A 12,882-nucleotide genomic window follows, 5' to 3' on the forward strand; every position below is an offset into this window, starting at 1 on the left:
AAAAGCAACTCATCTGAAACTCAAGAATACAGTTGCTTAAGAATAGAAATGAGAAACTTTGATCACCATTGTTAACTAAGAGCAATCTAGTTTAATATATAGTTGTCCACTCAGAAATTTACATTGTAGCTGCCCCAAAATTAGTCATCTATTTTTAATCAACTCCAAGCCAAGGCCTTTTCATCAAAACATGAATGCCAAAATTTCAAATGTTGTTGAGGAGCTGCCAATGAAATAGCCTTGCTTCAGCACGTAGATGGTCTATCTCAGCAGCAACTGATAATCATCATTTTAGTGTTAGAAAACTCAAAAACTAGATAAACACTTGGGATGTCATGAAGGGAAAGAACCACACTACCAAGTCATAAAGAACCAACAGCATTAAGCACGAAAAAAGGATGCCTGCAATTTTAAAACGCAAAACAACAAAGGATAAAACGAACCTTGGAAATTAGCATCAGTTTTCGTCAGAGAAGTTGCCATCACTATCTTGCTCATAAATCTGGTATTCTTCATCACTGGTATATGCATCTTGTATTCTATTGCCCCCTGCTTCAGGGGATGGAAAACTACCAAAAAGCTCCTGTAAATGAGTTCTTGAAATGTTCTCCATGTTAAGATCTAGATATATATAGGAAATCCAAAGATTACAGGCTTTGAACAATTCTCAAACAGTAAGCATTGGTTTGTTACGAAACTCTTTTTACAAGACTGAGCAATTGCTACACTTTCCTTCTACACTAAACAAGGGAGCATTCATTTCAAAAAAAAAAAAAAACACAAGGGAGCACATGAACGCTCGTTATCTATGTTGAATTCATGTTCATTGAAGTTTTGCTACAAGGATGGAAAAAGTTCCAAAAACAATATGGTCTCTTGTTTCAAATCATGCCAAGAATATCAATTATCAGTATAAAGAAGACTCAAGAAGAGCAATTAAAAAACTAGGCTGTTATAGTTTAACCATAGAAGGATACATGAATGTGGCTGCAAAGAAATTTCACCATCCTCAGCCTACAAACAGGTTAACATGATAAAAGTCAGCAAATGGAAGCACCGCACTAAAATAATTAAGATGCAAAATATGTATATCTGACTTATACGATAATTTAGAGAAAAGAAAAGGTGAAAAAGTGATCTAACAGATAATCATTAAGAAATAACATTTAACAGAACATAATTGAAAGACTAATACCAGATCATGTCCATCATATGTATCTAATGCTTCTTCACCGTTATCAACCTCAATATCATCTTCCTCATCATCCTCAACATTGTTGGGTTCCTCCGCATCTACATCACCTGTAAGTTCTAGGGAAATATACTTGATAAGTAACTCCCAACTAGTTTAAATAATCAAGAAAAAGACAAGCAGTATATCTCATTTTTATTTATCACAAAATGAAGTGTTATGTACGTTACCAGGAAAAAAGAGTTGAACAACCGAATAGGAGTACATAAAGAAGATATCAATTTCTACTTGGGAATGTCAGTAACATTGGAGTATACTGTGACAAATTTAAACACAGATCAAAGAACAAGTAGCAAGATCTTTTGCATATTTGTAGGAATCAGTTTTTTATTTTATTATAAGCCCTCATCCTCAAATATAATATTAAGATATCTGCACAGGGTGCTAGAAAAGAAGCATATATTGTCAACATGGGAATGTAGATTACTTTCCACTATGTACAGCTATATGTATTAACAGTATTCTAGGAGAAGATACTGTTGGTAAGACCTACAGAAAAGAAAAACTGTAGTAGTTTTTTCTTTGATATTGGAATATTTTGTAGCTTGCAAATTCTCAACATAGAAACATGTGAATATATAATGGAAAAATGATGATACAAGAAAAACATACTCTTAATTAAATAGTATATCAGTAATTATGACAGAAACTAATGAAAGCAATTAGATTTGCAACAAGTGAAGTTTTCCTTTTGTACCTGCATTGGCTTGTTGCTGGACAATTTCATCACGCACTAAGTTGTCTTTATTGCATATCCTCTTTGACTTTTTAAAGCTTTCAGTAGCAGCTTTGAGCAAGTGCTCTGCACCCGGTCTTGGGTATACGGATAGGAACCTCACCTGAACGCGATGTTTCAAGTTCTCAAGCAAGTTATATGAAAACCATCCCGTCTCCGGCTGCACACGCATAAGCAAAATGTCCCCAATTAAAACAAAGCTGGAAAACATTGGGAAAAGAGAAATAGTTAAAGTGGCAGCACAGCTTGATTCAAGAAACTTACAGAGCACGTTGTCTGAGCTGGAGCCTTTCTTATCTGTTCTTGAATGTAATCATCATCAAGTTCAAAGAGTTGCAATGTTGTATGGCACTTGTAAGGAAACACTCGAAATGCACATAAATCCCCCCATTTATGCTTTAGTCTGCGTAAGAGCCCCAAAGGAAAAGGTTATAATTACATGAACAACTGGAATGGCAAGATTAAATGTGATCTTCAGCGCTTCTAGCCAGAAAAGATTGATTCAGAGATAGAATGTAGATCAATAATGCACCAATTCCAATTGCAAGGTCCATGATGAGTATCCTCCAAATAATGGAAGATAAATACATACGTTTGAATATTAACATCCAGGACCCAAATTATGATAATTTACAGAGCAGGGGAAAAGTACGATGGCTGATGCTTCTGAAAAGCCAGTTTTTGGACAACTGTATCAGTATTGCATTCAGTATGATTGGTATTCAAGATCCTTTAACAAAAAGTATAGGAACAAAAAGGTGAGAAAAAACACAATAAATGATATTGAAAATTAAACAGGAAAAAAGAGCCAAGATATACACTACATCACGATATTAATGAAGTAACTGAGTTTATATATATATATATATATATATATATATATATATATATATATATATATATATATATCATTGCGAGTCTTAAGCAAACGTGAAGATAGCCAAAAGGAAGATAACAAAAGGAAGGTCTGAAAGATAAACTTACTGATTGGCTGAATTAGCCTCACAATAACCTTGTAATGGTGGTTTTACTCGAAAATCAATTTTCTGATATCTGCTAAACAAAAATTAAAGTAAGCAAAAATGAAGATAAGGTCCAATTATTTCAATTGTGCATTTGATAGTCTCTGTGTGTGCGCGTTTCATATGGCCCATTTATAAATATTATGATACAATTATGAGCATCCTTCTCTTCTACTTTATAGGATTCTTGACTTGATTTTCAAAAACAAAAAAATAGTTTCAACTTTCAACTTTCAAGAGAGTTCTGTTAAGAAATTTTTTTGAAACAAAATAGAATAAAAAAATAATAAACATTTTCGCATGAAGAAACTTTTTTGATTATATGCAAGAGAGAAAAAGAGGATAAATATTAGATAGTAGCTTGCTCTAGTATAAGTCTCACATGCGAGAATCAGGATCTTTCCGAGGATCAAATCCTTTTTTTATCCAGAACCTGAGAAATGGTCCACGAGAAAAGTAGTATGCAACTCTAGAAAGAAGCCTGCAAAAAGAGACTGACCTCAACCAACAGAACAAAGACTAAGAATAGAAGATAGGGACTATACAAGTAGTTAACCTTCTCAGCATATGATCTGAAAAACTGCAGCCCTTATCAAGCAAGCGTTCAGTTACTGAATCCTTTGGCCATACAGGCCTCTCATCAAACAGGCTAGAAACGGCCATCTGTGACTCCCACTGATCTGAATCTTGAGGTATATATTCCTCCCAGTTTGTTCTCTTAGGAATCTGTAAGAATGTTAAGTACAACATATGCGAAACTTTGGAGGAATTGTGTTGAAATTTCAGCCTTTATAATTTCCATGCCATGGATATGAAAGTCTCTGACCTTTCTGGTACTATTCTATTTTTGTGGAGAAGCGAAAATGCATAAAAGAGAAAAACTAAAAGAAATCTATGACAATCTGTACATAAAGTATGACTGGATAAACGACAAGTGACGTTCTGAAACACCCCCAAAAAAAAAAGAGAGAGAGAGAATTATGAAGTTTATAATCTACAATTTCATAACTAAATTTGTGTGTGTGTGAAGCGTAAATGTAAATCTACCTTTTTTCTTTGCATAAGGATAGACACATGCGCTGCAGTTCAAACAGCAAAGCACACCACTGAAGACCTTACTTAATGCCTATATGCTTGATGCAAGACTAGATTAGCTTGACAAAAAGGATTCACAGAGTTCACCGACCTAATCTAGTCTTGACCCAAAAAAACTACTTTATTCCCATGTCATTTTCAAGCAATACTCAGAATGCATTTTAGCATTGACATTGCAATCCAAAGAGCTAGAATAATCACCAGGGAGCTGCACTGATTATTGATTCTTCCCAGTACATTTCTTATCTTTTTGTGGATGAAAACATATAAATGCACAAATGTGGAAACACAAACATGGGACTTTAAAATAAATCTTGGCTATAGGTAATAAATAGCATACTGAAATAAACCATTAGGATATCAGTGATTCCAAAGTCAATTGCAAGAACTGGCTCCATATCCATCTGGGAAAAACAAAATAAATGTCAGTTTGAACACTGCACAGCTACTTAAGATCTTACATGATAAGCTGAAATAAGAACTAAACACTAGGTTACTATCGTAATCTTTGTAGTATCGAAATGTTACATGATACAAGGTTCTTATTGAAGGGAACAGTAAGCTCCTGATTCAAAATTATCCTACATATACATATATATATATATATAATTGAAGATCAAGTGTCTTGCCAGAAAATTCACACAAATTCCGGAGAACATATTTTTATGTATTCAATTTTGTTTTCACTTTTTTTACTACATAGTGAAAAATGTATTACAGATGAGCAGAAAGAGACAGGCCACCACAGTGCATGGGAAATAAAGAAGAGAAACACCTTAAAATAAAAAAGAAGCTAACATCTTTAGTTAAAGAAAATCAAATGGAGTTGCTCATGGGGAACAATTCCATAACATTCAGGCAAGAACTGATCTTCTTAATACATTTGAGTTGGCCACCAAATGTACTCACCTCCGGTTGGTGCTGCACAGGTTCTTCTTGATTCTTTTTTACACTCAATGTCCCTGATGGTTTCAACCTGATAGATAATACGAGATTAATGAAGGGTGGAAACACCGAGTCTCCTAATGGTTTTCCATCTTGAGATACAGTAACACTGAGATATTATTTCTAAAGAAAAAATGAATCATTCCCTTGAAGGCATCCACATCAATATTCTTATAAAATAGAAAGGACAGGCAGAGAAGAAGGGCAACAAGTTCATCTGAGCAAAACCTGTAACAAACTTTAACAAAAAAACTCTTACACTAAATTATCCGGAACATCTTTGGGTGCAAAAAGTTGGGGCAATAGAATCATCACATCCTCCTGATCAATATCCATAAGACCACCTCTGTCTACAAATAGATAGATAAATAATGTAACTAGATATAACAATTGGTGAAGTAAGAAAAATATAATAACAAGCTACAAGCTACCAAAAGAAACCAGTGAAGATAAAGAGTTTTACCAAAGTGCGGCTCCTCTGTCTCGACCCAGTTTCTCTTTCTCTTGCGTGCAACATCAGCATGAACAGCAATGACATGCTGGTAGTCTACCATTCCTTTTTAAAATGTCAAAAGAGGAACAAAGAACCACTCAAGATCAGTTTTGAAATTGTAAGGAAAACTCATAACGTAGGCAATTCAAGGAGACGTAAAAGGTATAGTGCAAGGAGGGCCATTCTAACCATCAAAGTGATAAGCCTGTGGGACACGAGCAACAATATCAGCGCAAACGGTTACTTGATCAGTTTCAGGTTGTTTGCCATCAAGTAAGTCACTTTCAGGTTGAGTTAACTGTACAGAAGTATCCAAGTTATGTGCGGAAACTTGATCGATTTGTCCACCAGCAGACTTAGTTTTAGATATTTTAAGCAGAAAAGTGTTGCAGGAACGAAGGTCTCCAAATGCAGGATGCGAATAGGGGTCATCATGGCGGAAATGGAGCTCCAACCTGTTGTTGTTGTTGTTGGAGTGTGAGCTGTGAGCCTGCAAGGTGGCCACATTTGAGCATAACTTAGTCAGAGAAGCCTATTGCAACAAATTGTCTTAAATGCCAAAAGTATTTTTTGCAATCTTCACAGTAAATCTTAAGTTTAAGGAAGCAAGGAAGGACAACAAGTCAAAATTATACTTGTAGTAGAGAATGAATTGGAAGTTGCAATGATTAATGGGAGGGAGGCAGGATGGATACCTTATGGATTGCTTGGGTGCCGCCGAGAGTGTCGATGGCTCGAGAGATGGAGGAAGGATAACCAGGATAGTGGACACCAAAAACTTGGCTGCTAGGAAGAAACCCAGATATCGTCCCATCTTTTACGACTCCCATTACTGCAAAATTCGGCTCTATTTGGCTACCGGCAAGGAAGTAGGTCATAAAAAGCCGTCCGTCTTCTTGCAACTCTTTATTGTTTTTGTCTTTTTCTTTTTCTTGGGAGTGGGAGTGGGAGTGGGTAAAGCCAGAGTCAACAGTTTAGGCCTATCTATCTATCAGCAGAGAAAGAGAGGATCATATGTCCTCTCAATTTTCATCATCATTGATTAGGACTAGGAGGAATCTCAATCTGCTGCCTTTGATTCGTCCCACAAGTAGAAGAAGGGTGAGTGCCAACCAACTGAGGATGATGATGACGACGAAGAAGAAGAGAGAGCAGGGAGACCCCGAGAGTCGGGAGAACCACAAACCTCGTGGTGTTAACGAGCTTCAGCAACTCTTGCACAGCGACTCTACAGGTCAAAATCAAATGGGTTTTCGGATTTTTTTTTAAATCATTCAAAATGTGTTCCTTCCTTGATGAAGATGATTGAATCAATTATCAACTAGGTGGTGATTGGGACAAGTGCTGGGAGCAAGGTCTCACCCCTTGGGATTTAGGACAGCCAACTCCTGTTATTGCTCATCTTCATAGGTTGGGAGCCCTTCCCAAGGGCAGGGCTCTTGTCCCTGGATGCGGCACTGTATGTCTCTTCCTTCCCTCTTTATTCACTTACTTGCTGCTCTGACTCTGACTCATCAATACATTTGGATGACATCAAGCAGGGTTATGATGTTGTAGAGATTGCATGCCCTGAACGCCATGTTACCGGTTTAGACATTTCACACAATGCCATTAACAAGGCCCTCCAGGTGAGGCCCCGGCCTGCTTTGGCCTTTCGCTGTCTCTTTATTACTCCCTGCTAAAACACCTATTCTTCATCTCTTCTTAATATGAAAATGTATGCCCTTTTTGTATTCTCTATGGTGGCACTTAGTTGCTCAATGGTATTGCCTACTGAATCGTTTCTGATAGGATTAGGATGCACACTGAATCGGTCTTTGGTTAGATATGATCTAGGGTATTCCCGATAAGAATGCTACTTACTCAAATCTTTCGTTTTGAACGTCATGGCAGTTGTTTTCCTCACTACCCACTGCAATGCATTTTACCTTCTTAAAGGTGGACTTTTTTACCTGGCATCCAACTGAATTGTTTGATCTCATATTTGATTATACGTAAGTTAGCTTCGAATTCACACTATTTGTTTTCCATTGAAAAATATCTTCATTGATCATGTTTAATGGAACAGGTTCTTCTGTGCTATTGAACCAGACATGAGATCAGCATGGGCACAAAAGATGAGGGATATCTTAAAACCAGATGGAGAGCTCATAACACTAATGTTTCCCGTAATAAATTAACTCTTTTATATCCTTCTTTTTCTCTGTGCATCTGTTCTTTGATAATGTTCCTTTCAATGAACATGAACACATCTATCTGATATTAAAATAACATCCACTTTCAGTTTTCATTGGTAATAGCCGACCCCTTTTAAATATTCATATCTTGAGGGTAATTAGTTGCAATGTTTCCAACTTTTTTTGCCCATTTCGGAATAGTTTCACATAGTTCTGTTGTATTAAAAAGATTTTATGGCAGATCAGTGATCATCTTGGTGGACCCCCATACAAAGTGTCAGTTTCAGAGTAGGTTCTTACGCCAGATCCTGTTCTAGTTTCTGTTTTTTTTTTAGTTCTGAATTATGTTTTCATTTATACTAAGATTTGGAGTATGTACATATATTACTGACTTCTGCTTACAAGTATTCTTTATTCTTGATTTAAATGTTCAGTTATGAAGAGGTGTTGCATCCCATGGGCTTTAAAGCAATCTCCATCGTGGATAATCATCTGGCTGTCCTACCTCGCAAGGTATGTACAGAAGGTTGCTCTCGTATCTGATCAAAGACCGTAGACTGTGAGCTTGATGCTGATATATCGCTTGTCTATTTATGTTCATGTAGATAATCCCATGTAGTAGCTTTTGCTGCTTTGCACTTTGTTTTGTCCATGAAGTTTCACTCCAGTTGAGCTATTCACCTTTTTGCACAGAACTAATAATATAATGTAGCAACCGTTAAGTTCTAAATACGTCATCATTATTTTGCAGGGACGAGAGAAGCTAGGAAGGTGGAAGAGGCCTGCAAGTAAATCCTCTCTATGACAAGGGTTATCACTCTCCTAATTAAAGCATCGAGTGGCCTCCAACTGAAAATAGTGAAATTTGAACTGGACATTTATGTAGTGATTTTCATTCCTCTTTGTTCGTCTAGAATCCGGACATGTAAGCCTGACTCTGGTATTACCATCATCACTCATTCTTCCTGAGAGTAGATTAGTAGTTGCTGTTGACTCGAGATCATTTGATAAAGGTATCTGATTATTAACTTTAACTTAACTTGCACATATTAAGACGAATCATCTGTATATATTCTCATTCAATCTGCTTTGAACCACAGAGGTCAGAATGTACAGACGAGAACAAATACGTTCTTCAAATGTTATAATGAAGAGATGGCAGTATTAAGAACCGGATATCTTCTCCTCATATTTGGTTGCTAAACCCAATAATACTCTTCAATAGAGACTCCTACATATTTCTAGATATGTCCTCATTTACACCATGTGGGCTCATACAGTCATACAAATAAAATCTGACTGGTTATGCAAGAACAGCAGTAGTTCCAGTCCTAGTATCCTAAACACAAGGGTCGCCCTGCCAACCAAAGCCTTGTGTTTGATTTCTTTGATATGAAGCCTAGCTCCAATCTCAACTTGCATCAATCAATTGTGCTTGAAGCTTCTTACAATGCATACATCCTCTTATACTCACTGTTCAAAATCTCATGATCCGATGCCAGAGACATAGAGAAGGAGGAACGGGACCTGCTCTCAGCTTTCCTAATGTTCCTCAATTTGGACTCCTCCATCCTGTGTAAGACGACACAGTAGCACATGGAGCCAATAGTAGTCAGCATGATTGTACTGCCTATAATAGTTGCGCACACAGCAAGCCACCTGGACTGTGAACCCACCACCACATAAGACAGAGAAATAAAAGCAATCGAAATGGAGAGGCAAGCCAGCCACATGAGCTTGTTAATCACAAAAACAAGCTGCTTTTTCGCTTTCTGATCAATCACAACCACTGTTGTCTGCACCACCACAACAGCAAGGGAGATGAATAGTGCCAGGCTGTCAAACAAGAAGAAAATGATGAAAGCTGCATTTCTTGCTATGTGGGCTTGACCAAGCGTAAACCCTTGTGTTTCCACTTCCACGTACTGGCCTGGAACGGTGAAGATGGCTGCAAAGGCCACGGTGGCAATGAGCACAGCAACAACAGTGGCTGAGGTTATAGCATTGTTGAGGCCGCTAATGTGGAGCTTCTTCAACTTCTTTGCAATTTTCTGGACCCTGGCACCAGTTTGACGTGTCTGCTGGAGTTGGGACTGGACGTCATGCTTTATGTCACTCACAGTTTGCTTCAGCTGCTTTGCTGGATTTGAAGGTTTTCCAGAATTTGTGGCCCCTGCTTCCTTTAATACTGAAACAAGTTCTGAACTTCCAAACTTTTCTGCAATGTCAAACGGAGTCTCCCCACCCTTGTTAACTGCGTTGATGTTAATTCCCTCAATGGACAATAGACAACGTACATTCTGCAATGACATTTTACACTTACATTAAGCTAAATCTCAGTAAGCTATCTGTAAACTAAAATATGAACGAGCTATTCCATTTCATTCCAGAATTTGATTTTATTTCATAATCGGATGAGAAAAACTGCTAGCTTATACTACATTGTCTCCTTCACTGACTGCAATTACAATAGCATAACATATTCCATAGGAGAGCATGCAGACCACACAAAAGAAATTTATGTTACCAACTTACCATACTTGCCAGCTTCCCCATTCATTCAATACAAATGAAACATGATATCACATACGATAATTACAGGCCTTAAACTACTGCATATATAAAATAAACTCTACCATTCTTGACACTTGAATCATTGATATTGATTTGTCATATTTCATAAGACTAGAAAAAAGTTGAAACTTGAAAGTAAAGAGAGGAATATTGTGTAGTCACCTCAAGACGACTCTTCCGTGTAGCAATATGCAATGCTGTGTTTCCCTTGTTATCTTCCACAGCCAAAACTGAGGGGTCAGGTTTTATCAACTCCAGCACAATCTCCTCATTCTGGCCTTTCACAGCCATGTGGAGTGCAGTTTGGCCTTTGAGGTCTGTTCTAAAAGCAGAGGTTGGATCCTTGCTGAGTAGGGATTTGACAACTTCCGAGTGCCCCATCCTTGCTGCTGAATGAAGCACAGTCTTACCATTATTGCGGGCTATCTTAGCAAGATTTGAGTCTGTTTCCAGAAGCAGATTTACAATCTCAATGTGCCCTTGAGTAGCAGCTGTGTGCAAGGCAGTCGAATTTGATAGGTCTGTGGTCATAGCCAAGTTGGGGAACACTTGCAGAAGTTCTTTCAACACCTCTGAAAGCAGCAATTTCAAATGGATTAAAAGAAGTAAAAGGTAATAGAGAATAACAACAACAAAAAATGATCAAGTTCTTAAACTACATCCATAGTATACGTGAAACTGCTTTCTGTTTTCTGTGTTCATAAGGATTCCATTTCTGATACTCTTTAAGTGATACCAAATGCTAACAAACATGAAACCAAATGCAATTTATTGCTTTATATATCCAAATATCCACATGCAATTGAAGCATATAAATCTATTGAATTAGTGGAAATATTATCTATCTTAGTGCCTTACCGAGATGGCCCTGTCTTACAGCAATGTGGAATGGATCATAGCCATTTCTGGCTGCGATGGATGCAGATTGAAGGTCCATATGCTTCAACATTTCCCTGACAACTACGGCATGACCATTCTCAGCTGAGGCATACAAGGGAGTCTCCCCCTCCTGGTTTGTCTTTGACATTAATAAACCAATTGCATCACCACTACTAGTACTAGTATTACAATTCGCAACAATCTCTTTCACTCTATCTAAATTCCCTGCTCGAGCCGCCAAGTGGAGTTGGGAGTCACCTCTTTTACCAGGTGACTCCTTGCTCTTCCTCCTTTCACTGCTGCCGCCCCCAATAAAGCTCAGCTGCTTCTCCATTACTATTCGAAAACTCTTCTGCTTCTCCATAAGTCCGCGAAAACTCTTCTGTTTCTCCATTGCCCCGCGGAAACTAGACTGTTTCTCGATTGCCCCATTGAAACTCACTTGTTTTTCTATCTTTGCTGTCCGAAAGCTGTTTTGTCTCTCCATAATATCAATTCTGATGAAACAACAAAATTTACAGTACCAGTTGGGATCCGGATTCTCCGATTTTGATGCCAAAAGCCTATTTCTACTTTTGCAATGATCAGAGAAACAGTTAATTCACCACAGTAACACTATGAATCCCAATTCCTGGATGAATTAGTTGTTGGAATCATATCATATAGAACTTGAACTTGTGCAGATATCTCAATAAACATGTTCACCAATCTCTACCTACTTGGAATTCCAACTTTGTTTCAGATGCATCAAAAGCTGATTCTTATCCAAACTGAATTGAAATATTGAATATCAAAACCGATGTAACAATCAAAGCAACATGGAAAACCCAGAAAGCAGGTAGCAAGCTAACAGGTGAAGAAGCAGCAGAAGAGATCAATACCCAGCAATAGTACCTTGATCATGAGCTTTTCATCAATACCCGGCAAGTATCGGAAAATCCAAAAACTAGATAGACATACCGATCATGGCTTCAGACAGAAGAAGAGAGAAGACTGGCATGGGGGGGGGTTATAGATCCGGAGCTGCTTGCTTTCTCTGTGTCGCTGGCTCTGCAAGTCTGAAGCTTTTTTAGAGAGTTTGAGAGAGGGAGAGAAGTATAATCAGTGAGAGGACAACACCACGAATGGTGTACACCAACTAATAATTATGTGTATGATATTAATTACAAATTACACGATAATAGGGGATAGGAGACGACAAGAACAAACCACTGCTGACAACGCCATCCACACACTGACACACATGATGTTTTTACTTTGCAAGTTTTAGAGTAACATACTTTAATCTGCCGTGAGATTCTATCTCTCAACTTACTTTCTTTTTTTCTCTTTTTTTGAGAAAAAAAAACACAGAACATTTATTAATTCAAAATATTACAACGACGGGATGACAATCAACCTATTCCAGGAGTCTCGATGCCAACCTCAAGAAGAGACTAACCCCTTCTGACACCATATACCAAAACCGCCAATACACATGATGTAGAGGCGACTCCCCATTACATTGACAACATGTTTTCATTTAAAAAAACTAGTCCCTGGAGAAGACACCATAGAAATGGCACAGCCAAAAGAAACAACCCTAACACTTGCACAAAATTATTTTTTTCAATGAGATTATAACATCACATTTTATAATTATATGAATTCGCAATGAAATTTATTAAAATAAAATAAAAATTCTCACATCCAAATAACTGAAACAAGTA

At 37.5% G+C, this 12,882-nt stretch overlaps 3 protein-coding genes across 7 annotated transcripts; 1 reads left to right on the forward strand and 2 right to left on the reverse strand.

Moving 5' to 3' along the window:
- Positions 1-32: 32 nt before the first annotated feature.
- On the reverse strand, positions 33-6,421 carry LOC133708022 (transcription factor tau subunit sfc1-like). Of its 3 annotated transcripts, none has more exons than XM_062133487.1 (15): positions 6,239-6,421; positions 5,733-6,033; positions 5,514-5,606; positions 5,310-5,400; positions 5,015-5,081; positions 4,466-4,509; positions 3,567-3,737; positions 3,393-3,491; positions 2,973-3,041; positions 2,253-2,391; positions 1,950-2,148; positions 1,196-1,302; positions 978-1,014; positions 444-621; positions 33-276 (listed from the first exon to the last, which is right to left on the reverse strand). In XM_062133487.1, the coding sequence occupies exons 1-14, from the start codon at positions 6,419-6,421 to the stop codon at positions 458-460; spliced, it is 1,764 nt and encodes a 587-aa protein (XP_061989471.1). In that variant the 3' UTR covers positions 33-276; positions 444-457. The 3 variants fall into 3 exon arrangements, with proteins under 3 accessions (XP_061989471.1, XP_061989459.1, XP_061989466.1); XM_062133475.1 differs by having other exon boundaries at positions 1,196-1,311; XM_062133482.1 differs by having other exon boundaries at positions 33-402; positions 1,196-1,311.
- Positions 6,422-6,557: 136 nt separating this feature from the next.
- On the forward strand, positions 6,558-8,958 carry LOC133708077 (probable thiol methyltransferase 2). Of its 3 annotated transcripts, XR_009845561.1 has the most exons (10): positions 6,558-6,777; positions 6,869-7,002; positions 7,085-7,171; positions 7,437-7,537; positions 7,612-7,711; positions 7,962-8,008; positions 8,155-8,233; positions 8,326-8,387; positions 8,472-8,733; positions 8,821-8,958. XR_009845561.1 is itself a non-coding variant. In XM_062133530.1 (9 exons), the coding sequence occupies exons 1-9, from the start codon at positions 6,558-6,560 to the stop codon at positions 8,485-8,487; spliced, it is 846 nt and encodes a 281-aa protein (XP_061989514.1). In that variant the 3' UTR covers positions 8,488-8,754. The 3 variants fall into 3 exon arrangements, 2 of the variants coding, with proteins under 2 accessions (XP_061989514.1, XP_061989522.1); XM_062133530.1 differs by lacking the exon at positions 8,821-8,958 and having other exon boundaries at positions 8,472-8,754; XM_062133538.1 differs by lacking the exons at positions 8,326-8,387; positions 8,821-8,958 and having other exon boundaries at positions 8,472-8,754.
- Positions 8,770-12,314, reverse strand: LOC133708016 (ankyrin repeat-containing protein At5g02620-like). Its single transcript, XM_062133468.1, has 3 exons — positions 11,153-12,314; positions 10,457-10,866; positions 8,770-10,020 (listed from the first exon to the last, which is right to left on the reverse strand). Exons 1-3 carry the CDS (start codon positions 11,658-11,660, stop codon positions 9,166-9,168), a joined length of 1,773 nt encoding a protein of 590 aa, XP_061989452.1. The 5' UTR covers positions 11,661-12,314; the 3' UTR covers positions 8,770-9,165.
- Between the last annotated feature and the right edge of the window lie 568 nt (positions 12,315-12,882).

Source organism: Rosa rugosa, chromosome 1 (assembly GCF_958449725.1).
Source record: "Rosa rugosa chromosome 1, drRosRugo1.1, whole genome shotgun sequence".
Lineage (NCBI taxonomy): Eukaryota > Viridiplantae > Streptophyta > Magnoliopsida > Rosales > Rosaceae > Rosa > Rosa rugosa.